Source organism: Micromesistius poutassou, assembly GCF_964030765.1.
Source record: "Micromesistius poutassou genome assembly, chromosome: 17".
NCBI lineage: Eukaryota > Metazoa > Chordata > Actinopteri > Gadiformes > Gadidae > Micromesistius > Micromesistius poutassou.
The window spans coordinates 10,354,880-10,366,438 of record NC_140287.1 but is presented as its reverse complement, the minus strand read 5'-3'; the positions used below and the strand labels follow the sequence as shown (position 1 = coordinate 10,366,438).

Genomic DNA, 11,559 nt, shown 5'->3' with positions numbered 1-11,559 from the left:
CAATCAGAACTAAGCTCTTTATGTGGGGAAGTACTGATCGTCCCGCCCGGCAGGTCAACTAGCAGGCGCTTGCTGCGTCGCAAGCAAGTGTCCCTTTGTAAACAGTTTGGCGCAACAATCACCGGTTAAAACACAACCAACTTGAAGTCATTGGCAGACGAGTCATCCCAAAATTCACGTAAAGATAAGCATCCTTAAACATTTTTTTCTTTCAAGCTAATGTTATGTTTGTTTTCGCTAAAATTGGAATACAATGCAAGCTGAAATAAACCACCGCTGTCCTGTAACGGTACCGGAGCTCTGTGCTGTCGACACCACAGCGGGGCACAGAAACACAGGATTCACTGTGGTTTCTGTGACATGAGAAACACTAAAAATGAATACTTATGTTTTATAAAGAAAGCTATCTTAGTGGGAAAGCCACGCAACAGATAGCCACGGTTACATACAGTAATGTTCTTATGACGGGAGAAAGGAGCAGAAATATAGTAGAGACAACTTGGAGCTGTGTGTGCGCGTATGTTTGAGTGAGAGACGGGAGTGAATGAGACAGAAAAATCGGACCCCCTCCATTCTACCTCACAGGTACAGAAGGCCTCCGACAAGGATGGGCCACTGAGTGCAAATAAAGCTAGTGCATCCCAGAACAACAGACCAAGGAGGACGCTAAAAAAATAAAAAATAAAAAATAAACTCCGGGGAGTTAAAAAAAAAAATCAAAATCCCCCCAAAAAAATCTATAATAAAAATAATATATATAAAACAATTCTTTAAAAAAAAATTATAAAAAAATCAAAATTATATCAAAAAAAAATTATTAAAAAAAATGTAATCTTTTTTTTTGGACCTGCGCGCATCCTTTCTTTCAAAAAAAAAAAAAAGATTCACGCGCAGGTCAATTTTTTTTTATTATTATTTTTTTTATAATATAATTTTTTTTTAAATATAATTTTTATTTTTATTATAGAATTTTTTTTTTTAACTCCCCAGAGTATAACCCTGGAACCCCCTAGTGGGTCTGTGTTTTCCTTGGCTCACGCATCATTCTCACCTTTTTCACCCCAAACCAGTTTGCATGCCTGTTTGTTGTACCTTCATGTAACCTCAGACCAAATCATGATGCCTTCAGTCCCCCTAATGAGTTTAGTATAGTAGTAGTAGAACAGGCTTGAGCTTTTGATTTGCAGTGAACAGGCTTCAGTGTGATGTCTGTCCTGTTTCAGAGATGACCATAGTTCAGGGTTAACCATTTATTTCCCATGTAGAATCACAAAGGAGAACACGACGTAGGACATACAGTATAGTGGCGTACACAACAGTTTAGTTCCCCCACAACACAGGAGAGCACGACGGACACGCCCTCGGCCCAGGTGCCGATCCCGAGTGCACGACCAACCGTCAGCAAAAGAGGTTTGATTCCTCCAACTCCACTCCCAGCAGGAATACCAGGGACAATCATTTCCCAGGGCACCCTCACCTTGATTTCTCCAGATATAACGTACTTATTATAATTTAACTGTAGCTGTAGCGACTTGTGGTGTCGCCATGAAAAATGGCATATAAATGGAATATTCCCTTAATGCAAAGGGCCGGAGGTTCTGTAAAAATAGCTCCAATGACAGGATTATCGTTAGCACTACCGCCCCCCAACCCCCCATTCACAGAGAGGGAGGCCACAACGCTCCTTTAGGGTCCCAAACACCTCAGACACGGGACAGGAAATGCAAACGCAGAGCAGAGGAACCTTTGGGACGGGGGAAGAGTCACGTCTGTGTTCATACTGAGTCTGCAGGCGGCATCCCCCCTGCTGACAGGCAGTTTCCCCCCTGCTGACAGGCGGTCTCCCCCCTGCTGACAGGCGGTCTCCCTTACACCCAGTAGTTCACCATCTGATAAACATACACTGTTTGTTCATTACTTCACTCGCTTACTTATTTTCATCGTTTGACATATCTATATAGATATATCAATAAAATCACCACCACCCCCCCCCCCCCAAAAATAAAGTCTCAATAAAATAAAGTTAAATTTTGTAGATATCAGGACACACAACCCAAACAGGTGTAAAAAAGTTCTCACAGTGAACATTGGGAGCAGGAAAAAGGATTTTCTGTTTTAAAACCAAAATCATTGCTTTCACATAAAAACACAGCAGCTGGAACAGAAGGTAGGGGAGGGAATCGAACCCCACACTCCGCTAGAACCACGGGTTGCTCAAGAACTGTGGTCAACGTAAGTGCTGAAGGGGCTTTATTATATTAGAAGGTCAAAGGATCCATAAGCAAAAACTACAACAAATCATTAGGAAAAATCTGTTATTCATGTCCCCGTCGCAAATTTATCTATTCCAATTTCGATTAGTGCACAATTAAATATTTTACAACACGTTTTAGTCTCATCACTTTTACAAACAAATATAAAAGTCAGTGGGTTTTTAGTTGAGTCAATTGTAATTTACTTAAACTTCTCGATAGAAACGGCACCGCAGGTGGCTGACGTCTCATTTCCTGTGGGGGGGAATTCTTCTAGCAGATTCCCGTTGAAAACCTTTTGCACCGTTTCCCACATGGATGAAGAGGATGTCGTTTAGAGACATGACAGAATAGAGAGGCCGTTTGACCACAGCCCTGATCAAGCACTTGGAATTTAAACACTATGGAATCCTTTGGATAACGGAATGTGATTTTATATAGTGCTGTTTGGAAAACACTGAACCAGGGCCTGAGCCCCAAGCCACGACACTGGGCTTTTTGGAGCAACACTAAACACCTGCAGACATCTAATGACTGACCCACAACGCTCCAGACCGATACAGTGCACCGGGCCCACCCGCAGCGCTCCAGACCAACACGACGCTCCGGGCCGGCACACAGCAGTCCGGACCGATACAGCGCTCCGGGCCCACCCACAGTGCTCCGAACCAATACAGGGCTCCGAACCAACGAGACGCTCCGGGCCGGCACACAGCGCTCCGGGCCGGCACACAGTGCTCCGGACCGATACAGCACTCTGGAGCAGCACAACACTCCGGGTCGTCCCACAGTGCTCCGGACCAACACAACGCTCCTGGCCGTCCCACAGCGCTCCGGACAGACCAACAGTGCTCTGGACCGACCCATAGTGATTGGACAGACCCACGGCGCTCCGGACAAACACAAAGCTCCGGACCGGCACACTGGAACTTCCACGGGCAGCTAGAACCAAAACGATACAAAGCAGAGAAACCTACATTTGGTCACATGACCTCGGAGCCACCGTCTCCTTACTGGTCACGGTGGTTTCTGTGGTGGTTTTGGTGGGGGTCCTTGAATAGATTTCCAACCGGCTAGCTGTGAGAATGACATGGTGTTGATGGCACGCAGAATAGTAAACAGCTCACCACTCGGTTGGACCGACCTCAGACCGATGTCAATATCCTGGTGTGGTCGGAAGTCCACCACGCTGAAAATGCCTCGAGCGGTTCTCCGGCCACGTGGGGACAGGGGCGCGAATGTCATTGGAATACAAAACGGGAGCGAGCCACCGGAACGTTAAACCTGCCCCGCTGAGGGTTTCTCCCCGGGGCCGATGGACACGGCGTCCAGCGGCACGCGGCCCTAGCTCCTTCCATGGGCATTCCCCCACAAATACCTCCCCTTAACCCCTTCAGCGACAGACGTAATTACAGAGTTCCCAATGGTTCACATCACATTATCAGGCCTCCTGCGACCAAATCAAACATACAAAAGGCAGAGCGAGAGAGAAAGAAAGCCGTCACCTAATCACCATCGAATCGGAAAACAGTTTTGTTTGTTTGATTACAGATATATTATAACTATTATGACCAATCACTTATTAAAGTCAAGCGTTGTTATCCCATCTGGTCGGGGTGGATGGGGTGCCTTGGGGATGGGGGGGGGGGGGGGGGGGGGGCGCGGGGAGGGGGGAGCTGGGGGTCGGAGGTCACTGCGAGGAGGCCTTGGTGGCCATGGTGGAGACGCAGTGCTGCTGGAAGTTGGGCGACACGGCCGAGTTGCAGCCCAGTCTCTGGCGGGCCCCCTTCAGCGCCGCCTCCCCCTCCACGATCCATGGGCTCCCCCCCCCGGCCTCCTTGCCCGGGGGGCCGCAGCCACCGGCGGGGGGCTCCGGGCCTGGGGGGGCAGGAGCGGCGCTGCCAGTCGGCCCCTTGGGCGGCTCACTGGCAGTGGCGGGCGGGGCCGGGGGGCTGTCGGCGGCGGGCACCTGCAGCACGCTGGTGATGTGGTTCAGCAGGTCGTTGAAGAACTCTGGCACGCCCTCGTAACCTGGGGGAGCACGGGGGGAGGGGGTCTCATTACTGACACTTTACAAATCCATTTAAAGCTACAGTAGGTGATCGATTTACAATGCCATCTTTCTATAATTCAAACGATCGGATAAAAAACGAAAACACTCCAGACTCTTGAAGGCCTGTTGAAGGCCTGACTCTGTCCAATCACGTCCGTCCTCATGAATGAAACGCTGGTGGTCTACCTGACTACCTGTGGCCCTCTGTCCGTTGACCCTTTGAGTCTCCCTCAGCCGGAGAGAGCTAGCGAGCTAGTCACGAGTTTCAGACAGGCCTGACGGGAGGGATGGGACCTTTTGGGTTCAAAATACGTTAAAAATCTTACTCGGGATGGTTGTCCAAATTGCCTCCCCTAGCTTTAATAGGAAGAGATCCATACATTTTAACTAGACAATAAGTGTTTAATGAATTCTTGTAATGCGCAGTAATAGTAATAGCAGTAATAGACGGCAACTCATTAGAGGCTGTGGAGACAATAACATGACCTGCTCATGGGGAACTGGTTCTGCAGCCTCGTTTCTAATTGGTCCAGCCAGGCACAAAGAGCGTAACCCGAGCCCACCGTGGCCATGGAAACATACATGTTAGATTTCCTGGCAGGCAACGCTGCCGTGATTCCGTTTCCATTACTTCCCCCAATGTCTAGTGAACGACAGACAGACGCACATTTGAACTGTGTGGAGCAACACATGGATTCATGTCTTCATCATCTTGTCAGCAAGAGTGACAACGAGTGAGTGACCGCTGAGTGACCAGTCTGTAGATTGATAGTGAGAATGCATTCAGTGGATCAGAGCGACATCTTTATGGCCTCTTAGACAGGAGGAAGCAGGAGGGAAGGTCATGATTGCTTCTGGCCATTGCATGAGGAACGCCACCTTCTGAAGACATAACTCATGACACCGTGCTGCTCCTGTAAGTGTGGTGTACGTATAAAAGGCGCAATGATTGAATTGTGTTCAGGGAGCCTCCGCAGCTGAACCACATGATCAGGTAGGGCTTGTTCAGCCGGCGTGGGGGCGTGGGAGGCTCACCGGGGAAGGCGTTGATGTCGATGACGGCGTGCTGCCCCGTCTGGTTGTTGATGATGACATCGATGCCGAACAGAGACGCGGCCAGTGACTGGCGCAGGGACCGGGACAGCTCCCGGATCACGTCGTCACTGGGCGGCTGGGACAGACCCTCCACGTTGTCCCGCTGGAAACGGAAAAGAAAGCAAGCAAGCGCTTGTTTAGAGTAACCACAGCAACGTGGGTGAGGGAGGCGGGTGGCGTTGCATTCGAGACATACCGAGGTGAGGGCGGAGGACGACTCTGGCTTGGACACGTTGTGGCTGTTGAAGAAGATGGCACTCCGGTCTGGAAGGACAGAGAGAGATAGAGAGAGAGACAGAGACAGAGGGAGAGAATGCGAGAGAGAGAGAGACAGAGAGAGATTTACGATGCAGAATGCCACAGGTGGATGCAGTCAAGATTGGATGATCATCGACCATCATCTTCTCAGCCACCAGGGGGCAGCAACACTCCACATGAGGGTTTACGCCTCACATTGTATGCCTTCAATCGTGGACTGTGGTTTTCTGTTCCCAGGGGAGAGCCGCCTCTCTTAATTGAACAAGCTAATTGATCTACTCTAGCTGGTTGGAGAAGGTGTAACCAGACCTGGTAGAAGCTGGCCAGCTGTTGGAGAAGGAGTGAAAACCACCGTCCTGAAGACACGGAGCAAAGGGGGCTCAGCTCCAATGTGATTAGTGTTCATATCAGGAAGTAGGAACGTACAGTTGAACCAATCAACAGCGATTGCAGCGGGTGCAGTCATTGAAGAGACCAAAAACAACGCGCTCACGTTAGTTGAGTTAGCACCTGTAGCTTCAGGCTGCAGTGGACCTTACGTGTGATGGAAACAGCATGACTAGCCATCACCTGAACACCAGAGGCAGAGGGGACGCAAGCTTGCGTTGCGTGATTGAGTCATGATGGCTGCTAGGAAACGAGAGACACTTCACTGTGTGAATCTGAGGAAATCAAACAGCCGGTCCCCTTTGCCCCTCTCTGAAATCATTAACCACAATCACAAACCAACGCAACAGAACGTCTGCGGAGGGAGGGGGGGGGGGAGGGAGGGAGGACAGAGAGAGAGAGAGATGGAATAAGTAGATTTCACTTCCGCCCGAATCAATATGCCCTGGAGCTGTGAAGGTTCGAGAGTCAAACCCCCACCGACCCGGTGAAGACCGACGTCGGCCATTTGTGTGACCCCAACCCCCCCCTCTCCTCCTGAGCCCCTCCCCCCTACCTGAGGTGGGCTGCGGTCCGACACGGCCTGGTTCTGTGCTGCTGAGCCCAGGTGCTGTACACGGGTTTTGATAAAGCATTACACAATACAATTACTTGATTGATGATTCGAGTGTCGGCGAGCCAATCAAATGCAGGCTCCGACCCGAAACAGGAAGTGAGGCCAGAGGGAGGTTTCACTGACAACGGTGTGTCAACGTTAGACATTAACCCAAATCTGGCAACCCGTTTCAAAAGTCCACACGCCAACATACCCGACCGTACCATGTGACGTCATGTGGCGACGGGGTCAGAGTCGACCGCAGGGACGCTTCTCAAACTCCCCATGGGCAGCGCTAGCTTTCCATCCATTATTTGTTACCCAAAAAGTACAAAAATAACAGAACAGCAGGATTTTATTCATCTGTTTAATCATAGACAGTGCATGGTATACTGTTTGATGACCCTTTTACGGCCGCACGGTAAACAGTACTTTTATTAGACCCCTTATTTACTCTGCAGTGTAAATACCACATTGAGCCTTCCACTTCAATGTCGTTCGGATTCACAACCCTTAGACCCGGGTCCACAGGGAACCGGGACCAAGAACTATTTTCCCATGATGCCTGGGGTCGCTGCGCGGGGTGAACCCGGGTCGCTGCTCCGACACAGGGTCCCGAGACAGAGCGTCGGGCCTGCTGAGCCACACACCTGACTCCGTCCAGCCCAACACACTCTGTTCTCCTGAAGCAGCACTCTGCATCTTCATGTTAAATGGTAAATGGACTGCATGTATACAGCGCTTTTCTAACCAGTGGCCACGCAAAGTGCTTCACTATATTGCCTAAAATCCACCCATTCATGCACACATTCACACACCGACGGCGATGTCAGCCATGTAAGGCCACAGCCAGCTCGTCGGGAGAAGCTAGGCTGAGGCGTCTCGCTCAGGTACACCTCGACACTCGAACTAGCAACCTTCCTGTTACCAGCCAACCCGCTCCTGAGCCACATGGGCCGGCTGCCGTCCCTGTAAGTAACCATGATGTCAGGTCGTGCCAACTCTATGGGGCCCACGGGGGGGGGGGGGGGGATTCTCTCTATCCAGCCGTGCCCCCTCTCGACCTCACAGGATTAACGCGGCGCGCTTTGCATGGACAACCAAAGTAGACCGCTCGCTCGCTTGGCCCGGGCGCTGGTTTTGCATGGGGCTCTGCCCGCCGCTCCACATGCAAAACTCCGCCGAGGGCAGCCCTTCAGAGACAATGGGGCATTCAGGGAGCGCGGTCCCGCGGACCCGAGGAGGGAATCCTGTGACGCCCGGCGGACATGCCGCACGCAGCGGGACAATCCCCTCAGTGTGGCTCATAATAACACGAGGCAGCGCCGCACTGGGCCGCATTGCGCTCTACTTCCTCGAGGGGCGTGTACAGCAGATGGCGGGGAGCTATAAACAGACTTTCTACGGGAACCACCAGAGAGGATTCTGGAGATTCTTTGGAACACTTTGGCCCGGCCGGCCTGCGTCTCCCCACGCCCCCTCCCCTCACCTGCGGGTCCGAAGGGGAAGTTCTTCAGGGAGGGGCGCTCCACCACCGTGTAGGCGTCGCCCACCACAAACACCTTGTACAGCACGGCGTTGTGGTTGATGAAGCTCTGGATCACGCACGGCGGCCTCACGTTCTTCAGGTCCTCCTCGCTGAAGATGATGGACATCTTGGGAACACACACGAGGGAAAAAAATACTTCAAAACACGATACGAAAAATGCCCCGAGGGTGTTGTTAAAACTTCAGGGTTCCAAGTTCAAGGTTCAATATGTGTGTTTGTGTGCGTGTGCGTGTGCGTGTGCGTGTGCGCACATATGTGTATGTTTGTGTGTGCATGTGCAGGAATGTGGAAAATCCGGCCTGGATGGCCGTAAAGCTAGCAGGGATGAGCCGGGCCCTGCGGCTGATCCCTGCCCTTTGTTTGGGGTAAATGCCAAGCCGCCATAGAGAACAGTGTTACTGCTTACACTGAGCAAACCACACGAGGGAAGCTTCACCTCTGACCCCTTACCTCATGAGAGTTGGTTCCATGGGCCACCCGTGTTTTGCAAACTGAAAAATAGCGAGAGAGACACGCAGTCGCAGGTTAGGAGGGAGAGGGAGCGCGGTAGAAGGGACAAGAGGGCAAACGACTTGTTCATTGACGAAACCTGTAATTTATTTCATTAAAATGTCGTAGAAGGAGTATTTTCCTCAGCTTCCGACCACAACAAGACGGTACCAGAGCCGTTTGCCTCTAGCCTATATCCCTAATGAGATTAGCAGCCCATTCCGTCTCTGTTTTGGAAACCCGTGCTGATAAACACGCGGCACACCGCACGTTTTAGCCATCAGTTCACATTCTTGTTGATACTCTGTTTGAATGAATCATTACATTTCGGTCAGTAGAATCATCACAACATTGGCTCTGATATCCAGTGAATCATAACCGAAATAAACATACCCAGTGTACACTTAATAGTTTACTACCCCAGTTTACTACCTCCGGACCGACCCACAGCGCTCCAGGCCGGCACACAGCGCTCCGGACCGACCCACAGCGCTCCAGGCCGGCACACAGCGCTCCGGGCCGGCACACAAGGCGCCGGACCGACCCTTTAACACCAGCCGGTGTTAAAGGGTATTCCTTGGCCTTCCCCCGGCCGGGCACGGGGAGGGACTGGGCCCAGCAGGGCAGACCGTGCTGGGCCTGAAACCTGATGGGTGATAGAAGGACTTACTGAAGGGGAACGTGATGCCGTGTTTCCCAATCTGCTCCAGCGTGTCCGGGCCGCACTCCTGGTTCAGAACCATGAAGGGAGGAGAGCAGATCCTCTCATCTGGGGAGGAGAGAAAGGGAGGATGTAAGAGAGAGCTGGCTGGAGGAGTGTGGAGGGATGAGGCAGGTGGTGCTGTGGTTAAGGCCTGCAGCCCTCAGCAGTGGAGCTGGAAAGGTCAGGGATCATACCAAACCCATCCGCTTCTAACTGTTCTAACTATTTAACTTAGCTTCACCAAAACCTTTAACGAAAAAAAATCCCACCAAACCTTTAAAGGGTAATGTTATCAGTTCAAAGCGCTCATAAATCGTACTGAAATCATAAACTAAAACGGTTGGTTGATAGCCAGACACCGGCGCCGGCGCGATCATGTGCGATGACATTTAGCGCACATAACAATAAAACAAGGAGTTCTCATTAAGTCTTGGCTTCAGCGTGATAGCTAGCTATAAAGATACATGGATCGCGTGGGCCGTCTGAGGCTAACCTTCGGAGATAACCGGGCTAACATAAACAACATTTGTTTGCGAGTCATCTTTATCCGTCCCCAGCATTACGCCTCCTGCCGCCCACAAGCCAAGGCTGGGTTACAGCGCGTCCTGCTATCACAGTGGGACATTAGTGGGCTATGGAGAGGTCGCTTTATCTACACCCCCGGTCACACACACACACACACACACACACACACACACACACACACCTCTTCATTTTCATGCCCTTTCCCTCCCTTTGACAGGATTAGAGAGAGAGTGAGTGAGTGAGTGACTGCGTAAATTACGGAGAGAGAGAGCCAGAGATACAGAGAGAGAGACACACAGAGATAGAGAGAGACAGACGGAGACAGAGACAGAGACGAAGGGGGCCCAGGGCTGTATCCTGGTTCCATTAAGCCCATCTGAAGGCTGCTAGCCGTGCGCTCCAGCACCTCCCTGGCATCACACACACACACACACACACACACACACACACACACAGGGAACCACGTTCAGGACTCCACAAACAGGTTGGACCTGCTCTGGGGAGGACGTGCACCGCACGCTTACACCCAGTGCTGCTCGGTGACATCATCGCTGAGGGCGGCGCTGCGGCTCTCTGAGGGAGGGAGGGAGGGAGGGAGGCTGACTGAACACCGTCTCTGATGGACGGCGTCCATTACCGACACGCACCGAGCTCGGCTGCTGAAATAAGGGCTGAACGGATGCTTTTGATAACGCATGGCTTCCTCCAAGAGGCTGTGGTCGTACAAGAGGCTGAGGCCCAGACAGTCTGGGCCTCAGCATGCCTCTTGGGAAGAGAGACTCAGGCTCTGGTGGCTGCTTCGGTTTGCTTAGGAGGTCCTTCAGTGACCTCTGTGAATGAAGAGTTTACGTTTGAATACTTCCTTAGAAAGGGTTTAAATAAACCGTATGAATGATTATGTACCACAAATAAGGAGAGCATGTACAGTTGTATATTAACAGCCCCTTTAAATAAATACACAATATGACAGCTGCCTATTATGGATGTGCTGCCTCATGTTTCGCCTGCGTTTCCTTGTCTGCGGGCCGTGACGGGATTCTAATGAATTGCACCGGACTAAAGCCAAAAGTGAAAGCACTTGGCATTGGTTCTCTGTGGGCCTCAGTGGTGGACAGGCCTGCCCCACTGAGGTCCGGACAAACGGATCTCACTACATTCTCTCTAATGCTGAGCAGCGAGCTCCTGAGACACACACACACACACACACACACACACACACACACACACACACACACACACACACACACACACACACACACACACACACACACACACACACACACACACACACACACACACACACACACACACACACACACACACACACACACACACACTTCACTGGCCCAGATTGGGCCAGTGAAGCCCAGAGGTTAAGAGTTCATCCAGGAAGTGGAAAGGCATTCCAGGAAGTGGAAGCTTTCGTGTTCCTGAAAAGTTTGCATTGTCAGCTTCTGGACCAGGTCCCATTCTGGATGTATTTGACTGTTCTTCCTTGTGATGCTCTTCCAGTCACGCTGTCTGGAGAGGAGCAGCAGAGCGAAGCGGCTCTTGAGCCAGAGGCCTTGGGCTTCAGTCATGAGGACTGCTCACTGAGTGCAAGGCCTTGTAGTCCAGCCGCTGCCGGAGCTTCGCCATGAAAGAGGGCAGGAT

At 51.4% G+C, this 11,559-nt stretch overlaps 1 protein-coding gene across 1 annotated transcript in view; it reads right to left on the bottom strand.

Annotated features, from left to right (window-relative positions):
• Window positions 1-1,241: 1,241 nt before the first annotated feature.
• itpk1b (inositol-tetrakisphosphate 1-kinase b) overlaps window positions 1,242-11,559 on the bottom strand; it is a 30,370-nt gene continuing 20,052 nt past the window's right edge. The window contains exons 6-11 of the mRNA XM_084482511.1: window positions 9,349-9,447; window positions 8,640-8,680; window positions 8,130-8,295; window positions 5,597-5,664; window positions 5,341-5,503; window positions 1,242-4,283 (exon numbers count right to left, since the gene is read on the bottom strand). Of these exons, the coding sequence (XP_084338637.1) occupies window positions 3,943-4,283; window positions 5,341-5,503; window positions 5,597-5,664; window positions 8,130-8,295; window positions 8,640-8,680; window positions 9,349-9,447 (878 nt within the window). The 3' untranslated portion in view covers window positions 1,242-3,942. The remainder of the gene's footprint in view (window positions 4,284-5,340; window positions 5,504-5,596; window positions 5,665-8,129; window positions 8,296-8,639; window positions 8,681-9,348; window positions 9,448-11,559) is intronic.